Source organism: Schistocerca americana, chromosome 7 (assembly GCF_021461395.2).
Source record: "Schistocerca americana isolate TAMUIC-IGC-003095 chromosome 7, iqSchAmer2.1, whole genome shotgun sequence".
Classification (NCBI taxonomy): domain Eukaryota; kingdom Metazoa; phylum Arthropoda; class Insecta; order Orthoptera; family Acrididae; genus Schistocerca; species Schistocerca americana.
The window spans coordinates 533,999,522-534,022,536 of NC_060125.1; the positions used below are offsets into that span (position 1 = coordinate 533,999,522).

At 39.6% G+C, this 23,015-nt stretch overlaps 1 protein-coding gene across 2 annotated transcripts in view; it reads right to left on the reverse strand.

The window, feature by feature from the left end:
• LOC124621769 (troponin T) overlaps positions 1-23,015 on the reverse strand; it is an 83,669-nt gene that overhangs the window by 51,827 nt on the left and 8,827 nt on the right. For both annotated transcript variants that reach the window (XM_047147199.1, XM_047147200.1), the window contains exons 2-3: positions 4,577-4,622; positions 3,118-3,148 (exon numbers count right to left, since the gene is read on the reverse strand). In XM_047147199.1, the coding sequence (XP_047003155.1) occupies positions 3,118-3,148; positions 4,577-4,595 (50 nt within the window). In that variant the 5' untranslated portion in view covers positions 4,596-4,622. The remainder of the gene's footprint in view (positions 1-3,117; positions 3,149-4,576; positions 4,623-23,015) is intronic.

Below are 23,015 nucleotides of genomic sequence, written 5' to 3' on the forward strand. Positions count from 1 at the left end.
AGCAGATTTAATACTCCACAATGATTTCACAAAAAATAAATGTTGAATAACTACTATCATTGTGGCATTGAACAAAGATGCAGAACTATTGAAAGTAAGATAAATATATGGTTTCATTGGCAATTGATGAGATGAAATATAAATGGTAAATAACATAATAGGGTTCTTGTGATTGTTGTTATGTACAGTCACGTACCATCTGATATACTATGATGATGATTGTAAGCCATGAACACATAAGAGCCAATATGGCTATAGACTGTCATAAATGTAGGCTGTGTACAGATGGCAAATCCATATTGTACTTGTTTATTCAGTGCAAGGTTCATAATGATGTACCTTTTGAAATTCACGTGTGATTCATATTGCTGTATTTCTATGATTATTGTTCTAGAGAGAGAAAAAACGTTTCCCATACTTGTTGCTACATTGTGCTAATTTATTGTTAACTCAGTCAGAAGTTGTTTCAGTTTCCATTCTTTGTCACTACCCGTGGTCCGCTATCATGGGGGTATGATAGAAGACAGAAGTAGTTGTTCATTGCATCAGTTGAAATAGACTCAAAAAATATTTTTATGTTGTAATATATGAATCCATATGCTGCATAAACACTGATAAGCCAAAACATTATGACCACAGCCCACCCTGAAGTTGTATGTTGCCTGGTGCTGTTGAGGGAACATGACATGGTAAGGGAAGCATATAAGTGGATCGAAGACGGGTGGGGAATCATTCTAGCATGACACCGGCCACAAATGGGGAAATCTACTGATATAAGCGACTTTGACAGAGGTGATATTATTCTTACCCAGATCCTGTAAGCAAGTATCTTGAAAATGGCATAGCTGGTTGAGCCTACACATGCTACTGTAATGAGGGTCTGTGGAAAGTGGAAGAATGACAGTGAAACTACCACTGGGCAATAAGTGGTTGGACGTTCACGACTCTTCACAGAACATGAGATTTGGAGGTTTCCCTGCTCTGTAAAGCAGGATATGAGCCAGTCTGTGGCATCTCTGCTGAAAGGCACATTACTGGTGCATGTGTAAGTGTTTTGGGGCACACTGTTCATTGTACATTGTTGCACATGTGCTACGCAGCAGGCAGCCACTATGTGTTCACGTGTTGGCCCAATGACATTGCATATGATTGCAGTGGCCGCAGGATCATTGAGATTGGACTATGAATCAATGGAGAAGTATCACCTCGTCAGATGAATCACGGTTTTGCTACACCCGGTTGATGGTCATCTACACAAATGCCATCATCCACATGAACGGCAGTTTGAAATGTGCACTGCGCCAAGGATGCAGGCTGGTGGGAGCAGTATTATGCTATGGGAGACATTCAGCTGCACTTACATGGGCCCGGTCATGGTAATCGAAGACACACTGAGAGCCGCGACCACCTGCACCCCTTCATGCTTGATGTCTTTCCCACTGCCGATGTCTTCTTCCAGCAGGACAGTTGCCCATGTCTCAAAGCCAGAACTATGCTACAGTGGTTTGAGGAGCATGGTAGTATACTCTTGTTGATGTCTCGCCCATGAAATTCTCTTGATGTGAATTCAATGGAACCCATTTGGGTCTCTATCAGGCACCATCATCGTGCTCACAAATTAGTAGCATGCTGTTTAAGGAAATTACATGAGTTGTGCATGGTCATCTGGTGCGACACATCTTGATGTATTGCGTTCCGAAGATGGACCAACAAGTTATTAAGCACATGATCATAATGCTTAGGCTTGTCAGAATATGTGACATTGATTCCAAATCTACATAGAAGTGCATTACAGGAGAGCATTAGCAACATAGATATGTGTAATGACAATAACCAATGAAATTATGTTCAATAACTATTGTTTGTGGGGAGATTCTCACAAAAACTGAGTAGGCTTTCTTCAAGCACATGCAATTTTATATCATCTTATCTGCCTTGTTTCACAACAAAATTCAAAGCACATCAACGTTAATATTCACTTGTCATCTTGAAGTTCTCTCTCTGCTGTGGCATGCAGTGTTTATTACATAGCACTCTTCACTTGTTTGTGGCAGTTCAGTTAGAAGCAAAATTGGGGAACAATCATTATTCTATTATAACAGATTTGTAGCAATACACAGAGTGTTTGAATAATATAGCAATACAGCCTATGCTAGTTTTCTTCATTAATTCCTCTCCCTGTGTCATAGAATTAGCAAATGTAAAATTTTCCTTAAAATTGTGGTGTGACACAGAGAACATAGATCTATCTATCTATCTATCTGTGTGTGTGTGTATGTGTGTGTGTGTGTGTGTGTGTGTGTGTGTGTGCTTGAAAAGGATAGTGGGATGTACATTCTTTGATTATTTAGTTTTGAATTACTGTACAACAACAAAAACAAAACAAATATAATACATAAACCCCATCTGTGAATTTCAGTTCTTGTTATACAAAATTATATAACATATTCTAAAGGTTAGCAAGGTAACAGAGTTTTATTATACGTGCAAACAAAGTTGACACTTGCTGCAGTGGCTGAAGGGAATGACTGTAAAGGCATTTCCCATGTACAGTCGCTCCCATCAGCTACCTTGCCAGGTGTCAACTTTGTTTGTGTGAATAATACTTGTAGCAGAATGGAGGTTTATGTTCATAATATTGAGTCACTTTTGTTTCACACAACATAAATGGATAAGGCGTGCTGAATATTCTGCTTCACTTCTTCTAAAAACTCATCATATTATGTACAATACCTGATATGGCGTACAAAATCATTTTCCACTATGCACATCTATGCATGAACTGCTAGTATCGGATGGAACAGTAAAATAACAAACTTCCAGCAAGCTACCATAGGTGTTTTCAGATTGCTCATGGCTGATGTCCATGGGTAATAATTGTGTTATTTCATCAGCAAATACTTCACAGTAATTATTGTCCATCTAGGGCTGTAACTGTCATTTGACTAAAGTAGAATAAGTGCTGGCTGCCGGTTCAATACTTACTTCCTGTAATCATAAAAAGAAATATATTGTAAACCCTTCAGAAGTTAAAATTTTTATTAATAGAAGCTATTAAGTATTGCATTTAAAGTTAATAGTGCCAGAATGAAAATGTATACAAATTAAACAATATACTTACACCTCAACCTCCTCTTCCTCCTCCTCACTAGAAAAGAAAGAAAGAATAGGTTTTGTTAAACTGTAAGGTGCTTTCAACACATAATAATAGTTTTACAATGAACAATTTATTTTAATGAAGTATCAAATTTAGTTATAAATATTGTTACATACAGCAAGTAGCTTTGTTTCATCTTTTGGTCATGAACAGCTAACAGGGTTGTCATACCATTTCCAGTGAGAGTTAACAGCTCTTCATCACAGTTTTATTCACATTTTTCTTTTGTCAAATTTATTCATTGTCCCTATTTGCTATTGTATTATCTCAGTATAGCAGAGGCACAGCACAATTTGTCTTCCATCCAATCTTTTTGCTTCAGAGTTCCTGATATGAACTCCTTACATTTCCCTCTTCTATACATTAATATTTTCACAAAACTGAAGTATCTGCTGCATGGGAACTAGAATGGCTTTCTGTGAGGTAGCTTGTATAATTAGACAATGACTATGAGCTGCCCAAATTACAAAACTTTCAAAATATTACAAGCTGATACAAGGAACATCGGAAAGAGAATTCTGCATGAAATGGGAAGTATAGATATAGAGAAAATATTGATATTTTTGCCTGTGCAAAAAAAAATATGTAAAAAGTGAATGCTCTGTTGTGTTTCTAAAGAAATTAAAGAAGGAAACAGATGTCGCTGTGGCAGCTGTAAGCATCAAAAGGTTGTTAGAGATAATTTTGGTAGAAAAATGGTGGTAACTGTAACAACAATGTGTTTGATGCATACATTCATACTGGAGGGACATAGATCATAGTATTCTGAGCCCAACTGAAGAGGGAAAGCTGGTAAATCATAGGTATTATAAATAATATGAAAATTGTGACAGCCTTATAAAACAACACTTGAATTAGTTGGTTTAGCTATGCCAATTTTTACAGTTCACTTCAGTTTGCTCTACAATGCAACTTCTGTCAGACTGCTTGTTCCTTTAGATTATGTAGAGCAGTGTCTCAGAACTTGTATAGAGTACTGCCACTGAACTCAATGCAGTTTTCTTTCTCTGAACGGTGTTTTGAATCTAATATATTAATTTCATTCATTTCCTTCTTCTCTTTCAATTTATGATAACATATGCTTGATGTCTTCGGATATTTTTTATTCTAATTTCCTGATTATCATACAGCTTGCACACTAAAGAATTTTACTAAGAATAAAATTGGTATGGCATCAACATATTTTTACTCTTCAGCAGAAAACTTGCGACAAGTTAAAACTGTCTCCTGGACTGACTCTTCAAACTAGAAATTTGACTTTGCAAACAGTGCACTAACAATATTGTTGTCTAAGCAAGCTTCAAGGACTGACTCAAATGTTCACCTCATCACCAGTTTCAATTTGTCGCAAACATGAAACAACTTTGAGGCAGTTATTATTACTTAAGTATGGTCATGATCATAAAATAATGTACTTACGAGTAGACTTCCTCATCATCTGACATGGTTGCAAGAGGTTAAAGAGCTGTAACCAAAAGGGAAATAATTATCAACAATCAGTTTAATTATGCCATATATGAAATCTATTAAATAATTTACTTTAGACAATGTCAATTTTGCTGAAATAGCCACATTCATCCATAAAAGATTAAACATCATCCACAGAAGTATTTCAATTGTAAGGTGACTAAGATTCTATAAAATACCACCACAAAAAACTACATTCTAATAGTGGTAGAAGAAATTTTTTTGAGAGATGGTACATTGCTAGATGGATGGTGAAAGGCCCATTTATTTATCTGACATACTGGATGTTTATAATTAACATGCAGCTACTCATGGAGGTCCAGTGTAGGCTGTAATTATTGTATGGCAGTGAAACTTGGTAGATATGCTAATATCTTATTCCAAAATCGATTTATGTTGGAAAATAATTAGTTCCAATTTTGGCCATCTGGTGTAAGTCTGCCACTTTACACTGTTTGTATGATGGTATGACATCTATGCTATCATTTGACAAGCCATAACGCAAGTTAACGGTAAGACTGTCAAGAAAAGAGACTGTGTGCTGTGCTGTTAATGAAACTGTTTTACATGAATGGCAACAATTACACTGATGCATTTCTGTATTCATCCTGTAAATCATGATTAACTGAGATAATATTACCCAACTGAAAGGTCTGAGGAGAGAAGCTTAATGTCATTAATGGTGTAAAGAAGTTGATAATGAAATTTGAAAATATGTATCACCTCGGTATGGGGCATGGAAGAGGAAGACATCTGCTGGAAGTTATTGACAAGGTTGCTGTTTCTGTAACTGATCATGCAGCATGTGTCCCAGATAGTGCCAGTGCTCGTTCAGTGTCATGAGAATTGTCTATCCCATGGTTAACAGTACTGAAAGTTTTGCGGTCTATTTTACACTGGTACCTATGCGAGATCTAGGCTGTATAGCAACTGAAACCTCACAGTCGACTGCAACATTCTGAATTTGCTCTCTGGTTTCTGGCACAGATCAAAGTTGATGAGATGTGCCTGGCAATATTCTAACATGGGACGAGGTACATTCTTCACTGCAGGGGTAATGTTAAACTGCATTTTGTGCACAAACAGCCATAGCACTTGCCGTATGTGACCATGTCGTGTGTTTTCACAAGCGCCTTTGTTGTTGGTCTGTTCTTCTTTGAAGACAATATACGCAAAAGGTGTCTCAGGTGTACCATGACGGCTGCGCGTTACCTAGACCTCCTTGCACAGCGTATGATTCCTGCTTTGGAAAAGCACAACTGTGTGGAAACCACTATTTTCATACAAGATGGGGGAATACCTCATGTCAATTGCCCAGTGAAATATCTGCCTAATGCAACCCTCTAAGAACATGTTATCTCCATAAGTTTTCCAGGTGTATGGGCTACAAGATCATTTGATCTGAATCTACATACCTTTTGGCTATGGGGATATCTAAAAGAATGCATTTGCTATGGATCTACATCTACATCTACATCTATACTCCGCAAACCACTCTAAGGTGCATGGTAGAGGGTATGTACCAGTTATTAGGGTTTCTTCCTGTTCCATTTGCATATACAGCATGAGAAGAATGATTGTTTGAATGTCTCTGTGCATTCAATAATTATTCTAATCTTATCTTCATGATTCCTACGCAAGTGATACATTGGGGGCTGTAGTATAGTCCTAGAGTAATCATTTAAAGCTGGTTCGTGAAACTTCATTAATAGACTTTTTCAAGAGTCTTCCAGTTCAGTTCCTTCAGTATCTCTGTGACACTCTTCTACAGATTAAACAAACCCGTGACCAGTTGTGTTTCCCTTCTCTGTGTACATTCAATGTCCCCTGTTAGACCTATTTGGTATGGACCCCACACACTTGACCAATATTTTAGAATAGCAATATCCTTTGTAGACTAATTGCAGTTCCCCAATATTCTGCCAATAAACCAAAGTCTGCTACCTGCCTTATCCATGACTGAACTTATGTGATCATTCTACTTCTTATCCCTACAAATTGTTACTCCCAGGTATTTGTATGAAGTGTCTAGTTCCAACAGTGACTCATTGATTATAGTCATAAGATACTACAATTTTTAATTTTGTGAAGTGCAAAATTTTACATTTCTGAACATTTAAAGCAAGTTGCCAATCTCTACACCACTTTGAAATCTTATCAAGATCTGACTGAATATTTACGCAGGTGTGACATGTGCATTTTTCCTAGAACTGGGGACGGTTTTTTGTTTGAGGGATCTATGACAGATTATCGTTAGAAGAGGGGCTAACATAGCTGCAAATTCAGTATAGAACCTGACAGGGATTCCATTGGGTCCCAGAGCTTTGTTCAATTTTAATAACTTGAGCTGTTTCTCAACAGTAGTGACACTAATACTTATTTCAGTTATCTTTTCAATAGTACAGGGATTGAATTGCGGCAATTCTCCAAAGTTTTCATTTGTAAAGTAACATTTAAAAATGTAGTTAAGCATTTCAAAGTTCCTGTCTCATTCACTATGGACTGGACAGTGACTTTGGTGCCACTAACAACCTTCATATATGACCAGAATTTCTTTGGTTTCTGTGAAAGATCATTTGACAATATTTTACTATGGTAGTCATTGAAGGCATCAGAGACAAGGGTATCATCAGGAGTGCCCCAGGGAAGTGTGATAAGACTGCTGCTGTTCTGCATATACTTAAATGATTTGGCAGACATGGTGGGCAGCAGTCTGCAGTTGTTTGCTGATGATGCCATTGTATATAGTAGGGTGTCAAAGTTGAGTGACTCTAGGAAGATACAAGATGACTCAGTAAAAATTTCCAGTTGGTGTGATAAATGGCAGCTAGCCCTAAATGTGGAAAAATGTAAGTTAATGTAGATGAGTAGGAAGATCAAGCCTGTGATGTTCGGATACAATATTACTAGTGTCCTGCTTGACACAATCAAATCATTGAAATATCTGGGTCTAATGCTGCAAAGCAGTATGATGTGGAATAAGCATGTGAGAACTGTGTTAGGGAATGTGAATGGTTGACTTCTGTTTATTGGGAGAATTTTAGCAAAGAGTGCTTCACCTGTAAAGGAGGCCACGTATAGGACACTGGTGCGACCTGCTCTTGAGTACTGTTCAATTGTTTGGGATCTGTGCCAGGTTGGATTGAAGAAAAGACATCAAAGCAATTCAAAGGTGGGCTGCTAGATTTATTACTGGTAGGTTTGAACAACATGTTAAGTGTTGTAGAGATGCTCCAGGAACTCAAATGGGAACTGCTGGAGGGAAGGTGACGTCCTTTTTGAGAAACTCTATTGAGAAAATTTAGAGAACAAGCATTTGAAGCTGGCTGCTGAATGATTCTACTGCCACCAACATACATTGTGTGTAAGAACCACAAAAATATGATGCAAGAAATCAGAGCTCATATGGACGGATATAGACAATTGCTTTTCCTTGCTCTATTTGCAAGTGGAACAGGAAAGGAAATGACAAGTAGTGGTACAGGGTAGCCTCCCCCATGCACCATATGGTGGCTTGCGGAGTATCTATGTAGATGTAGATGTAGAAGGCATCACGCATTGCTCTCTCTTGACAGCCAAAAGTGTTTCATTCAACATCTCTCAATCTATAATCCTATGCTTCGTTTTACACCTATTATTCAGTTACATTTGGTCTCTACCTGATGTCAGTATACAGGAACACATTGCACAGGAACACATTGCTCAAATTCCACCAGAACTGCTGTGAGCAACAGTTGATTATATTGTTTTACAGATGCAGTATGTTGTCAACATCTCTGGTGCTCATATTGAACAAACTGTGTAAGCAGCAGTTAATGACAAAATCATCATTATGCCTTTTTCACATTTCTGTCCTTGTCCCATTCCTAATCCATTATATATGGAAACATTGCTGTATGCAGGTCTTTCTTGCACTCACAGTGCCAGATTTGCACCTGGTGGCTAGAATGGCAACTAATTTTATTTCTAGCATAAATCAGTTCTACATTAACATGTTACCATACCTGCCAAGTTTCATTACCACATAATGATTACAGCCCACACTGGACTTTTATGAGTATCTGCACTTTCATTATAATACCTGGCATTTTGTTCGGTTATGAAGATCAAGCACAATATTTGATACTTGTGATTCAAAATTGATAAAATGGTTCATACAACAGGACCATGAATGATTTATTCTTCCACCTTGTCTAGCTGAACTAGTGCTCCATCTGTCTCCAGAACTGATGAGTATAATTCATCATCTCTTTTGCACACAATTTGGCACATTTCACTATGACTGATGCAGTTTGCTCAAACTGGTCGCACAATGTGCTGCAATGCAGTTTCCCATGCCAGGAAAGGTCATCATCATCATCATCATCATCATCATCATCATCATTTAAGACTGATTATGCCTTTCAGCGTTCAGTCTGGAGCATAGCCCCCCTTATAAAATTCCTCCATGATCCCCTATTCAGTGCTAACATTGGTGCCTCTTCTGATGTTAAACCTATTACTTCAAAATCATTCTTAACCAAATCCAGGTACCTTCTCCTTGGTCTGCCCCGACTCCTCCTACCCTCTACTGCTGAACCCATGAGTCTCTTGGGTAACCTTGCTTCTCCCATGTGTGTAACATGACCCCACCATCTAAGCCTGTTCGCCCTGACTGCTACATCTATAGAGTTCATTCCCAGTTTTTCTTTGATTTCCTCATTGTGGACACCCTCCTGCCATTGTTCCCATCTACTAGTACCTGCAATCATCCTAGCTACTTTTATATCCGTAACCTCAACCTTATTGATAAGGTAACCTGAATCCACCCAGCTTTCACTCCCGTACAACAAAGTTGGTCGAAAGATTGAACGGTGCACAGATAACTTAGTCTTGGTACTGACTTCCTTCTTGCAAAAGAGAGTAGATCGTAGCTGAGCGCTCACTGCATTAGCCTTGCTACACCTCGCTTCCAGTTCTTTCACTATGTTGCCATCCTGTGAGAATATGCATCCTAAGTACTTGAAACCGTCCACCTGTTCTAACTTTGTTCCTCCTATTTGGCACTCAATCCGTTTATATTTCTTTCCCACTGACATTACTTTCGTTTTGGAGATGCTAATCTTCATACCATAGTCCTTACATTTCTGATCTAGCTCTGAAATATTACTCTGCAAACTTTCAATCGAATCTGCCATCACAACTAAGTCATCCGCATATGCAAGACTGCTTATTTTGTGTTCACATATCTTAATCTCACCCAGCCAGTCTATTGTTTTCAACATATGATCCATAAATAACATGAACAACAGTGGAGACAGGTTGCAACCTTGTCTTACCCCTGAAACTACTCTGAACCATGAACTCAGTTTACCGTCAACTCTAACTGCTGCCTGACTATCCATGTAAAGACCTTTAATTGCTTGCAAAAGTTTGCCTCCTATTCCATAATCTCGTAGAACAGACAATAACTTCCTCCTAGGAACCCGGTCATATGCCTTTTCTAGATCTATAAAGCATAGATACAATTCCCTGTTCCACTCATAACACTTCTCCATTATTTGTCGTAAGCTAAAGATCTGGTCCTGACAACCTCTAAGAGGCCTAAACCCACACTGATTTTCATCCAATTGCTCCTCAACTAATACTCGCACTTTCCTTTCAACAATACCTGAGAAGATTTTACCCACAACGCTGATTAAAGAGATACCTCTGTAGTTGTTACAATCTTTTCTGTTTCCATGTTTAAAGATTGGTGTGATTACTGCTTTTGTCCAGTCTGATGGAACCTGTCCCGACTCCCAGGCCATTTCAATTATCCTGTGTAGCCATTTAAGACCTGACATTCCACTGTACTTGATGAGTTCCGACTTAATTTCATCCACCCCAGCTGCTTTATTGCACTGCAATCTATTGACCATTTTCTCCACTTCCTCAAACGTGATCCTATTTCCATCATCATTCCTATCCCATTCTACCTCGAAATCTGAAACATTACTGATCGTATTTTCACCTACATTGAGCAGTTCTTCAAAATATTCCCTCCATCTGCCCAAGGCATCCACAGGATTCACCAGCAGTTTTCCTGACCTGTCCAAAATACTTGACATTTCCTTCTTACCTCCCTTCGAAGACTGCTAATTACACTCCAGAATGGTTTTCCAGCAGCTTGACCCAATGTCTCCAACCTGTTTCCAAAGTCTTCCCAAGATTTCTTCTTGGATGCTGCAATTATCTGTTTGGCTTTGTTTCTTTCTTCAACATAACTTTCTCTGTCTACCTGAGTTCTAGTATGTAGCCATTTTTTATACGCCTTCTTTTTCCTTTTACAGGCTGCCTTGGCTGTGTCATTCCACCAAGCTGTTTGCTTCCTCCTACTTTTACACACTACTGTTCCAAGACATTCTTTAGCCACTTCTAGTACTGTGTCCCTGTACCTTGTCCATTCCTTTTCCAATGACTGTAATTGACTACATTCAACTAACTGGTACCTCTCTGAGATCGCTGTTATGTACTTGTGCCTGATTTCCTTATCCTGAAGTTTCTCCACTCTTATCCTCCTACATATGGACCTGACCTCCTGCACTTTCGGCCTCGCAATCCCAATTTCACTGCAGATTAAATAATGATCAGTGTCATCAAAGAATCCCCTGAATACACGTGTGTCCCTCACAGCCTTCCTGAATTCCTGATCTGTTATTATATAGTCAATGACAGATCTGGTTCCCCTGCTTTCCCAAGTATACCGGTGAATGTTCTTATGTTTAAAAAAGGAGTTTGTGATTACTAAGCCCATACTGGCACAGAAATCCAAGAGTTGCTGCCCGTTCCTGTTGGCCTCCATATCTTCTCCAAATTTACCCATAACCTTTTCATACCCTTCTGTTCGATTTCCAATCCTGGCATTAAAATCACCCATGAGCAGAACACTGTCCTTGTCCTTTACTCTAACAACTACATCACTGAGTGCCTCATAAAAACTATCCATCTTATCTTGATCAGTCCCTTCACAATGCGAATATACTGACACAATCTTAATTTTCTTGCTAGACACTGTCAAATCTATCCACATCAGTCGTTCGTTTACATACCTTATTGCAACTACGCTGGGTTCCATTTCTTTCCTGATGTAAAGCCCTACACCCCATTGTGCTATTCCTGCTTTGACTCCTGACAAGTAGACCTTGTATTCTCCCACTTCTTCTTCTTTCTCACCCCTTACCCAAATGTCACTAACAGCTAAAACGTCCAGCCCCATCTTACTTGCAGCCTCTGCCAGCTGTACCTTCTTCCAAGAGTAGCCGTCATTGATATTAATAGCTCCCCATCTCATTACCATTTGTTTGCCAAGTTGTATCTTAGGAGTCCCTGGTTTGTCAGTTAGAGGTGGGACTCCGTCACCTCCAAAGGTCCGAGGCATTTTGCTCTGATTGTTGCCAGCATCATATTTAAAGTACCAGGGAAGCAGGTTGCTAGCCTTACTTGCCCCGAGTCCCATTGGGTTTTACCCCTAACGGCTGAGGGACTAACCGGTGGATTTGGTAGTCTTTGCCGTATGAGCACAAAGGTGACCACGACTCAGAATATGTCCGAGATGCCCAGCCTTATTCCAAAGTAACTGGTATCCCGACTGCCGGGACCACTTACTTGGCCACTCATACGTTGCCCGTGGTTCATGAACTAGGACATGACTACAGGAACCCACACCATGAACACCATGAACCAGGAAAGGTGTGTAGCCTTATTTTATTTGAGAATTTTTTTGTATTTATTACACAGGCAGAAGGAAATAGTGAAGCATTTGTCCCCTGGTGTTCAAATTTTTGAGTGGCATAAACTAAAGTTACAGGGATTATTTTCAAGGAATAATGTTGATGGTGCCACAAAATGTGGTGAGTGTGGACAGCAATTGCAAGTTTCTGCTTTACTATCATTTTGAAACAATTTTAATCACTGTCTTGTTTTTCTTTAGTGTGTATGTAATGCTATTATGTTGGTCATGAAAATTCAACAATAAATTTCATGGTTTTCTTATCAATGTGGTGTTTTAGTTAAGGCACTGAACTTTATGTGGGATTAGAGGGGTTCACATGTCCATCTGCAATCAAGATTTAGACTGCTTGTGATTTACATATTTTGACTAAGGTCTGTGCTGGGATGGTTACTTTTGAAACCACATCTGATTTTTTAAAGTCTGGTTTTACTATACGAGGAAGTATTCTGTCTTTAACATTGTTATAATGGCAGTGTGTTATGCAATAAGCTTCATTTTATTCCATAATTTAGTGTCTTACATATTTTATCATTTGAGTTGACTCCTTATTGTTTGTATTTAAGTGAAGCTTATGCATGATTGTAAGTATAGTTAATTATGTAGTACATGTACTGAGTGTAGAATGCAAACATTTCAGACAGGAAGATTGGTAAGACTAAAATTAACTCCATTCATAGACCTAGCAATCATTGAGTTGCACACTTTCCAATCTGTTTTTTAAGTTTTTTCCCTCATCTTTTTAGCCAAATGCCTAGCTCGCTCTTCACGTTCATCTCATAAATATAATGTCATAAAACACAAAAAAACCAAGAACAGATTTTGAATGATTTGCAGGTATATGTCATTCATAACATTGTTCTTGAGAAAGCAACAAAACTGCAAAGACAGACTGGCTGAGTAGCACTTAATTTCAGGAGGCGAAATCACAGTACTGCTAATAGACACATTTAAAATCGAGAAAACTTCTTGTAGGTTTTGGAATTGTTGGTCCCATTCTTAGGGAGGAAAGAGAGGTGGATGAAAAAGATTAGAAAGTAGGGGCAGATCATCTGACTCCAAGATGAGAGGGGTCCTTGTTTTTTGAGGACAAGGGGAAGCAAAGATGATGGGGAAGGTGTCAAAGAGAGTGGGTGCTTCAACCCAGAGGTGATGTGAGGATGGAATGAGAAGTAAAGATGGATAGAGGAAGAGAAAGGAGAAATAAAATGGGCTGTACGGATCCTAACACCTGGTACAACAAGTCCATTCATGGCACCACCTACTTGGACTTGACCGCCTTAACATGTCATCAGACCCACTCCTTTTTTTATGATTATATGATTTATTTACTCAGTTATTTCCCTTATTCTACTTTCTATATTTTTCACTTTCTCCCTTCCTTTTCTTTATCTCCATTTCCACTTTCACCTTATTTTTTAAGAGTCCTTTTACTTCTCATATCTCTTCCTCTATCCATCTCTCTCTCTCCCTCCCTCTCTCCCTCCCTCTCTCCCTCCCTCTCTCCCTCCCTCGCTCCCTATCTCCTTATTTCTTGACTGAAACTGGGGCAGCATTACCAACATACTATCTTTGTCCTCCTGTTTCTGACACCTCCCTCTTCATGTAGGAATAAGTTTTACACTGTAGCATTGGAATTTCACCTCCTGAAGTCAATTTTGGCCAGACATTCTGTGTCCTTATAATTTTATAACATTCCACTTATTAGATTAAAGTGATGTTCTAATGTTGGAAAGGCAGTCATCACCAGGAATAAATACCAGACAAACAATAAACATTGACTTGCCGTGTATGGACCAGACAATATAAGAATAAACCAAATAAACTCACAATTCTTAATATTATTCCTAGACCTGTCTATGGCTCTGGTTTTGAGCCAGTGAAGACATAATCAGATTTTGAAACCATTTAGGCTGTGAATCTTATATTTCGAACTTTCGGTTAATAACTGCAGGAATCCACTAAATGTCTCATAGGTATTTGTATATAAACGTGCAATTATGCACTTCAGAAACTTGGAACATATGACAGACTTCTAACACGGGATTAATGAGTCATTATAAACACTGTATTCTACCACTGTCAGTTAAGACTGTCCAGCAGCAACACCATTTTCAGTCAAGCCTGCTATGAATCTCACATTTTTAACTTTTCAATTTTTGAAAATATGATATAACTCAATAGATAAAAAATTTACTCACCAAGTGGTGGCAGGAGAATGAAAAGTCATCCAGAAACCCAGATCATGGGGACTTACCAGACAAGATGATAAGGGAAAACTGACCGTTGGGGCTGCACAGGATGATATTTGAAAACTGGGGTTATAGGTGGAAGATACAGTAATAAGCAAGACAGAGATTACTGACAAAACATTGGGCAAGAGATAATCAGAGTGGAAAGCTAAGTGCATAGTATGTGGTAAAGTGGGGAGGTGGAGAAAAATAGACAGGTTAAAAAAAAAAAAAAAAAAAAAAAAAAATAGAACACTAAAACGGACTGAAGAAAGGAATAGTTGCTGAGAAGTAATGCTAAGACTCAAGAAATTAATGTACAAGGTGATTATAATTAAAGTGAAACTTTCAAAACGCTGTATAAATAGGACCACTGGTCAGAACAGCATCAAATTGTAAAGGAATATTATCGGAGAAGGGGGAAAACATATGGCAGAAGAAAAAAAATAGTGTGTAAATTGATGAATAGATGGTGCTGTATGTGCCAGAATACGTAAATGAAAACACCTGTCATGCGGATGACTCATTGAAGTTGGTATAAACACCCCGGGTACATGGCGTTTCCTCCTTTCACATCTGCGATGTTTGCCATGACTGTCTCAATGCAGGATCGCACTCTGCTTGTAAAGCTGTATTACAAGAATGATAACTGTGCACACATTGCTCTGCAGAAGTTCCATACACTGAAGGGTTTGAAAAAAGACATTGGACCAATGAATGCAGTGGGTCTGGAGAAAATGATTCAGAAATTTGGAAAAGACAGGTTCTTATGGTGTGCAATATGGTAAGGGACAAAATGAATTGGTTCGACGTCAATGGAAGCAGTGGCCACAGCAATACAGGAGGAGACGAGTCGTGGTGTGCAAATGTGTAGTGTACAGAGAACTGCCCGAACATTGGACGTGAGCACAATGCGTAAAATCCTACAAAACATCCTCTTCAGCTATCCTTTCAAAATTACCGATGTCCAAGAGTTGCTTCCTGTTGACCTGCCACCAAGAGAGACCTACGCTTTAGAATTTCTTGCTCACATGGAACTGGACAATGATTGACTGTGGAAGATTTTGTGGATGGATGAAGCCCACCTCCATCTGACAGGATATGTCAATACATAGAATTGTCAAATATGGGCAACAGAAAATCCACATGCAAATCAACCAGTACTAGAATGAGATTATCACTCTGCAGCAGAGTGTGCGCTGATATGAAACTTCCTGGAAGATTAAAACTGTGTGCCAGACGGAAGGTAGGAGACGAGGTACTGGGAGAAGTAAAGCTGTGAGGATGGGGCGTGAGTTGTGCTTGGGTAGCTCTGATGGTAGAGCACTTTCGCACGAAAGGCAAAGTTCCCGAGTTCGAGTCTCGGTCTGGCACACAGTTTTAATCTGCCAGGAAGTTTCAACCAGAACCACTTCATCCTGAAAAGGTCATTGTGTGGTGTGGAAAAAGAAATCATTTAACATAGGCCCATATTTTTTCGAAGAGACAGGAACTTCCGGTCCTGTTACCTGTACCATCAATGGTAAGCGCTATGAGTGTCTTTTGCGCAACTACGTCATTCCGCCTCTCCAGCAATGTGGATGGGATCATTTTTGTGCAAGATGGTGCACCTCCGAACATTGCAAATCCAGTTAAGCAGCTACTGAAGCACCATTTCAGAAACGGTAGAATTATCAGCCACCATTTCCCTACAGCCTGGTTGTCCCGATCACTTGATCTTAATCTGTGTGACTTCTGGCTGTGGGGCTATCTGAAAGATGTTGTGTTCAGTATTCCAATTGCAAACTTAGCTGCATTGAAGGCACACATTGTGGAACACATTCTGAACGTGACCTTGGAAACACTTCGATCAGTTGTGGAACATGCTGTTTCTCGATTTCAACATGTTGCAGAAAATGGTGGACAGCATATTGAACATGTTTTGTGCCAGTCACATGTAAATTAATAATCCGATTTGATTTGGATCGATGCTTTATATGCAGTTTTTGCCCTCAGGACAATTAAAAACCAATGTGATTGATGCTTTTTATGCAGTTTCTGGCCTCAGGACAATTAAAAATCAATGTGATGTGATCTTCCCGTGGTGGATGGGCTTACATAACTAACAGTATCACACCTGTAAACCCATGCACACTGAGTAGTACAGTTTGTTTAATGTCAAACGTACACCTTAGGCATTGTTGAATGATTCATTTGTCATTTTAGTCAACCACTATTAAATTGCCATATGTTTTCCCCCTTCAAAGATAATGTTCCATTGCAATTTGATGTCATTCTGACCAGTGGTGTTATTTCGACAGCGGTCTGAAAGCTTAACTTTAATTATAATCACCTTGTAAATTAAGACCAGGTGGGGGTAGTAAGAACCCAGGTAGGAACTGGCATTACAACATGTCCTTGGTTCTCACCAACCACCTGGTCTTAATTTATGTTAATTTCTTCAGCTTCAGCATTTATTTTCAGTAACCATTCCTTTCGTCGCCTCCTTATAATTTTCTACACCTTGCATTATCCCCTCCCCCCTCTCACATCTGCAATGTATAATGCACTTAGCTTTCCATTCTTGTTGACTCATGCATGATTCTTTGTCTGTAACCTCTTTCAAATCTCATTCAGTGCAGTCTCCAGCAATCAGTCTTTCCTTCTCATCCTGTCCAGTAGTTCTCCTCTGATCTAGGGTTTTGGGTGACTTTTCAAAATTCTCCCACCTTTTTGCAAATCCCAGCAGTTCTTTTCCTTCATCCGTCTTCCTTCCTCTTCAACCCTTCTGCCAGAAGAAGGAGCCACTGGCTCCAAAAGCATGCGAATTTCTTTAACGTACACATGTGTCTTGTGTGTGTTCTCTTGCCACTGTTTGATTAGTAGATTTTTTATCTATCAAGTTACATTAACTTTCACTCATTTTAACTGATGTTTCAGAACTAAATGCACATTTATGTTGTAAGTGTAACTATTTACCAATACGCTATTATAATCTCACTGTATTCTACTGGGCTGCAAAGACTAGCATTTATTTTAATTACAGTTTAACTTAGATGATCTTTTCCTATCTCCCTTCATTTTTATTTGTTTGTATTTGAACTAGTTCATTAGTTTCTGTTCTGCTCATTCTGTATTCAGATGATGTTATTTTTAACATTGTGTTGTTGATCTTATGTATTTTCCCCTTTATAATTAGACAGGTGAAAAAATCTATTCGCCAGGCAGCAGCAAGAGAAAACACATATAAAAGTTATGGACGTATGCAAGCTTTCAGAGCCAGTGGCTTCTTCTTCTGGCAGATGAGTTGAAGGGAAAGGACTGCTGAGGTTTACGAAATGGGGACAGTTATGGAAAAATTGCCCAGAACCCTGGATAAGGGGGACCTTACTGAATATGATGAGAAGGAAAGACTGATAGTTGGGTGAGCTTAAACCAGCGGAGTGCAACATGTGTGGTGGAAGGTGCGGGGGTTACAGGTAAACTAAAAGGAAGTAAAGAAATGGAATAGTTACAGAAAAGAAATGATGAGACCAAAGAAATTAACGTGAATTTAGGCCAGGTGGATGGCAAGGACAGAACACAGGTGTATACTAATTTCCACCTGCAGAGTTCTGAGAAGCTGGTGCCAAGAGGAAGAACCCCAGATGGCGTGTGTAGTCAAACAAGCACTGAGTCATGTCTGCCATGTGGTAGAGCATGCTCTATACAGGATATTGTGTGTTGCCAGTATACACCATCTGCCTATGTCCATTCATCCAAAGTGATAACTTGGTTGTAGTCATTCCAATGTAGTAGGCTGAACAGTGTTTACATAACTGCTGGTAAGTGACGTATGTCATTTCACAGATGGTTGTCCCATTGATAATATATGTTTTGCCAGTTAAATCTCTGGTATATGTCGTGGCAGGAGAGTGCGTAGGGCAGGTCTTAGTGTGGTACAGCAGTCACAGGGGTTCGAGCAATAGGATAGGGATATGGGCACAGAAGGAGCATCAGGTCTGACCAGGAAATTGTGGACATTGGGAGGACAACAAGAAGCTTATTCTTGATGTGGTGGGTAAAATGTAAGACAGAATGGATCTCTTTTCATGGCATGATTTTAAGAAGTCATAACCTTGTTTAAGTAGCTGATTAATAAATTCAAGAGAAGAATTTACAAGATATGTGTTATCATTCACATTCAATATGTTCACATCTACATCCATATTCCACAAATCACTGTGAAGTGCATGGCAGAGGGTACTTTCCGCTGAATCAGCTATTACGGCTTATTCCTGTACCATTCACATGTGGAGCATGGGAAGAATGAGTGTGTAAACACCTTTGGCTGCACTGTAATTAGTTTAACTGTGTCATTGCTAACCGTGCAGAAGTGATCTCAGGAGGAGGGGGTTGCAGCATATTCCTGAATCCATCATTTAAATACAATTGCTGAAGCTTTGTAAAAGTAGACTTTTTCGAGATAGTTTGTGTCTATCTTCAAGCGTCTGCCAATTCAGTTTCTTCAGCACCTCCATGACACTGTCCCATGGCGCAAACAAGTCGTGAGCATTCGTGCCGCCCTTCTCTGTATACGTTCAACATCCCCTGTTAGTCCTGTTAGGTACGTGTCCCACACACTTGAGTGGTGTTCTAAGATGTGCCCAGGAGTTTTTTGTCACCAATCCCCTTTGTAGACTGATTGCATTTCCCAAGTATTCAACAAATGAACTGAAATTTGACACCTGCTGCACCTACACTAGAGCCCACATGATCAATCAATTTCATATTCCTACAAATTGTTACATCCAGATATTTTTATGAATAGACCAATTTTGTTTGTGACACTTTGATGTTATAACTATAGGATACTACACTTATTTGTTTTGTGAAATGCACAGTTTTCCATTCCTGAACATTTAAAACAAGTTGCCAGTTATCCGGTTTTTCAATTTCCCACTGTTTAATACCCAGGTTAGTGACGAGTTAAACTGAATGTGTAGTTTTGAGAGCATACCCAGGACCAGAGTTGACGGTGTGTGGGGGTTGGGGTGAAGCAATTCATGTCTGTTTCCCAGTGAATGGCAAAATAGCTGTGGGATCTCACAACAAATAGCTCTCACTACACATCTTATTTGTTAGCAATGGCAGCCAGTTATCATATGCAATAGCTCACTGTAAATATCAAATGTGGCACTTTGGTTCAAATGCAAACCATAAATTGCACTAAAATTACACAATTCTCTTTGCATACGAGCTGGAAATTGCACTAAATTTATGCCATTTCTCTTCAAATGTGTGCTGATAGGCAAATAAAGTGAACGAAAACATGTTTTACAGTTCTGTCTCTATGATAACTAGAAACCAGCATCGAGTCCTGAAATGATGGTCAGCTGCACTAGGATCAATTGAGAGGAATGATGCAGCTGTCCATTTTCCACTGCACGTGATCTTATGTGATATCATCTCTTCTGCCACTAAGAGTGCTATGTTGCTCACAGCAGCAGGTCAGTATTTTTCTTTGAAACTGTCTATAACGTATTGTACAATCGTAGGGCATGATGGATTTTTAAAGGGTGGCTTTCTCAATGCCACTGTTAGTGAGCGGACTAAAGCACAGACTGGCAGCTCTCTGACTTGTGTTGAATTCATGCTGTTGCCAACATTCTTTATTTTTCCATTGTATCTTATTCCTCACAATGTTGAACTATTAATAATAAAATTTAAATATCAATTGATATATTCAAAAATAATATATTCACTTTAGTTACGAATGCTGCCCTAGTAAGTTGGAATGCTGTAGGCCACCACATTGTACCACATAGATATAATTTTGCATGAGCCATCATTACTTGTCAGTATCCATTACATATTCTGGCCTTCTTCAAACTGTTAACCAAATTCGTACTCTTTAGTTGACAGGGTTCAGGATATTTTTAGGCCAACGCAAATTCTTAATAAAGAGGATCATACACAAAGAAAGAGCTTTCCATTTCCGTGTGGTCTGGTGCACTTTGTCCTCATTTTCCAAATGTACAGGGTGTTAAAAAAAGTGTTGAATACTTTGAGAGGTGGTAGTACTCATCAGAGCAAGAAAAATAAGTTCAGTAAACATGGGTCCAGAAATGCATACTTTCTGTGATACATTCAATTAAATATGGGTCCGGAAATGCACACTTGCTGCCATAAACATGTGTTTACAGGAAGTGCCCAACAAAGAGTCTATCCAGAAAATGTGCACCTCTGTCCTCTGGCACAAGGAATGATGCACCCTTTGAAGTACATCCAGTTGTTGTACCTGCTGGGCTGTATTGAAGATGTGACCCTGTTGTATCATTGATTGGCATGGTGTAGACCAGTTCCTTCAAGTGTTCTCTTAAATCAGAAGTCTAGGGGATTGAGGTTTGACCCCCCCCCCCCCCCCCCCCCCCTCTCCCCTGACCAATCCAGCAGACCTGAGATATCCTCATTAGATTTTCACACGTGTATTCGTTGCTGCAATGGCACAGCCTCCAACAAGGTAGGCAATACATTAATGAGAAAGTCCAGATAATGTATCCCTATTAACCTTTGTGGTAGCACATATGACCCTATTAATCTATCGCCAATTACACCTGCCCATACGTTGATTGATAATCGGTGTTGGTGTCATATCTCCTGAATTGCTTGGAGATTTACATCTGCCTGTACATGCCGGATGTGTTAATTCACAACAAGATCTCTTGATAATTCTGCAACAGCCACTGACAGAACCACCGTCTGCCATGATGTCTTCCCAGGACACCGCTCTACTCATCGACGGTGCTCATCTGGGTAGCGCAGAACTGCAATTCATCGCTGAACATATTGTGATGCCATTCATCAACAGTCCATGCTACCCCTCATGGCACAACAACAAATGCAGCCGGATGTGTTGTGATGTTAATGGTAGCCTGCTCATGGGATGGTAGTTCCCTAGTCCGGCCACTGCCAGTCTCCTACCAGTGGTGCCGGATGACACAGAATGTTGCAGGGAGTCCATTACTTATTCTCAGAAGGCAGGTGGGAATGTGAACGGTTTACGATGTGCTACGTACACAGTGTGGTAGTCTTTCCTTGTTGTCAGATATGGTCAGCCCAAACATTAATGCCCTAAAATTTCCATACATACCAGCATTGGTCCAGTGTCACATTTCAATGCCCCAAAAATCTGAAAATTGTGTGATTTGAACGGGCAGTCAGATGTAGACGCACAGTGAGGCGCCTTTCCAATCTGTCAGGGGCAGATAGTGCTATCTCATATGACTACATGGAATCTCCGTATCCTTCACAATAATGCACCTGGTGGCCATTCTTCCTATTATAGAGAATTGCTGTTTAAAGTCTAACCATTTACATGCCAGCCAATGACATCCGACTGTGTCTTCTGGGTGCTTCACTTTACTGTGTCTGGTAGTGTATTTGGATAATAATTTGTGGATGTATGAAGTAGAACAGCCCTAAATGTTCAGTTGTGCATAAAGCAAATGGCAGGCCACTGTCCATTGGTAGAAATTTGGGGAACTACAATGCAGGTCAGAATAACAGGGAACATTGAACATATACTAAAAAGGTGGATGCGAATTGTGATAGATTTGTTCCACTGACAAGAGAGTACAACAGAAACATTGAAAAATCTTAACCGCCAGCCACTCGAAAAATGATGGCGTAGACTTTGCGAAAACTTGCTTAGAAAAAATCAAGAACCATTTTTAATGACAAAAACTACGAATATTCATAACCCCCTACGTACCTATCTCGTAGAGATCGCGCAGATAAGGGAGGTGAGTATCAGCTTGCACAAAGGCTACAAGCAACCATTCCTCTCACGCTCCATCCGGGAATGGAACGAGAAGAAACCTTAATCATAGTGCAATGCTGTAGTGATCTGACAGTAAACCATTGGTAAATGAAGGACCAGATCTATTGCATAGAAAAGTAAAGCTCCATCATTCTAGCCGACCGAGCGCCATCTCAATCCCAGCCAGTGTTTCTATTTGTATTTGTAGTCTTGGCTTCACGAGGCCGAGTAGACTCCATTCCAGTCCACCCACCGAGGAAAATTCCCTGCCAGTAGTGGGAATTGAACCCAGGCCCTCCTAATAACAGTCAACCACACCAACCACTCACCTATCCTATTGGGGGCGGACAGGTCTGTCGCATAAACAGTCCAGGATATTACTGTTACCTTGCCAGGTCCAGCGACCTTCCACCTTTCGTACGAGTTTAGACGATTTTCAACTTTGCATTCCCTTATATCTAGGTATGGAATTTTTGTGTCCTTACATCGCCCATAAGTACAATAATCGAAAAAATTTGCAACACCAAGAACGAGTTGTGCGACATAAAATAAAATTGGTATTAATGTTTCTACACCTGAAAGATGATGTGTATTCAAATTTCGCGCCAGAAATTGCAGAAAGATTTGACA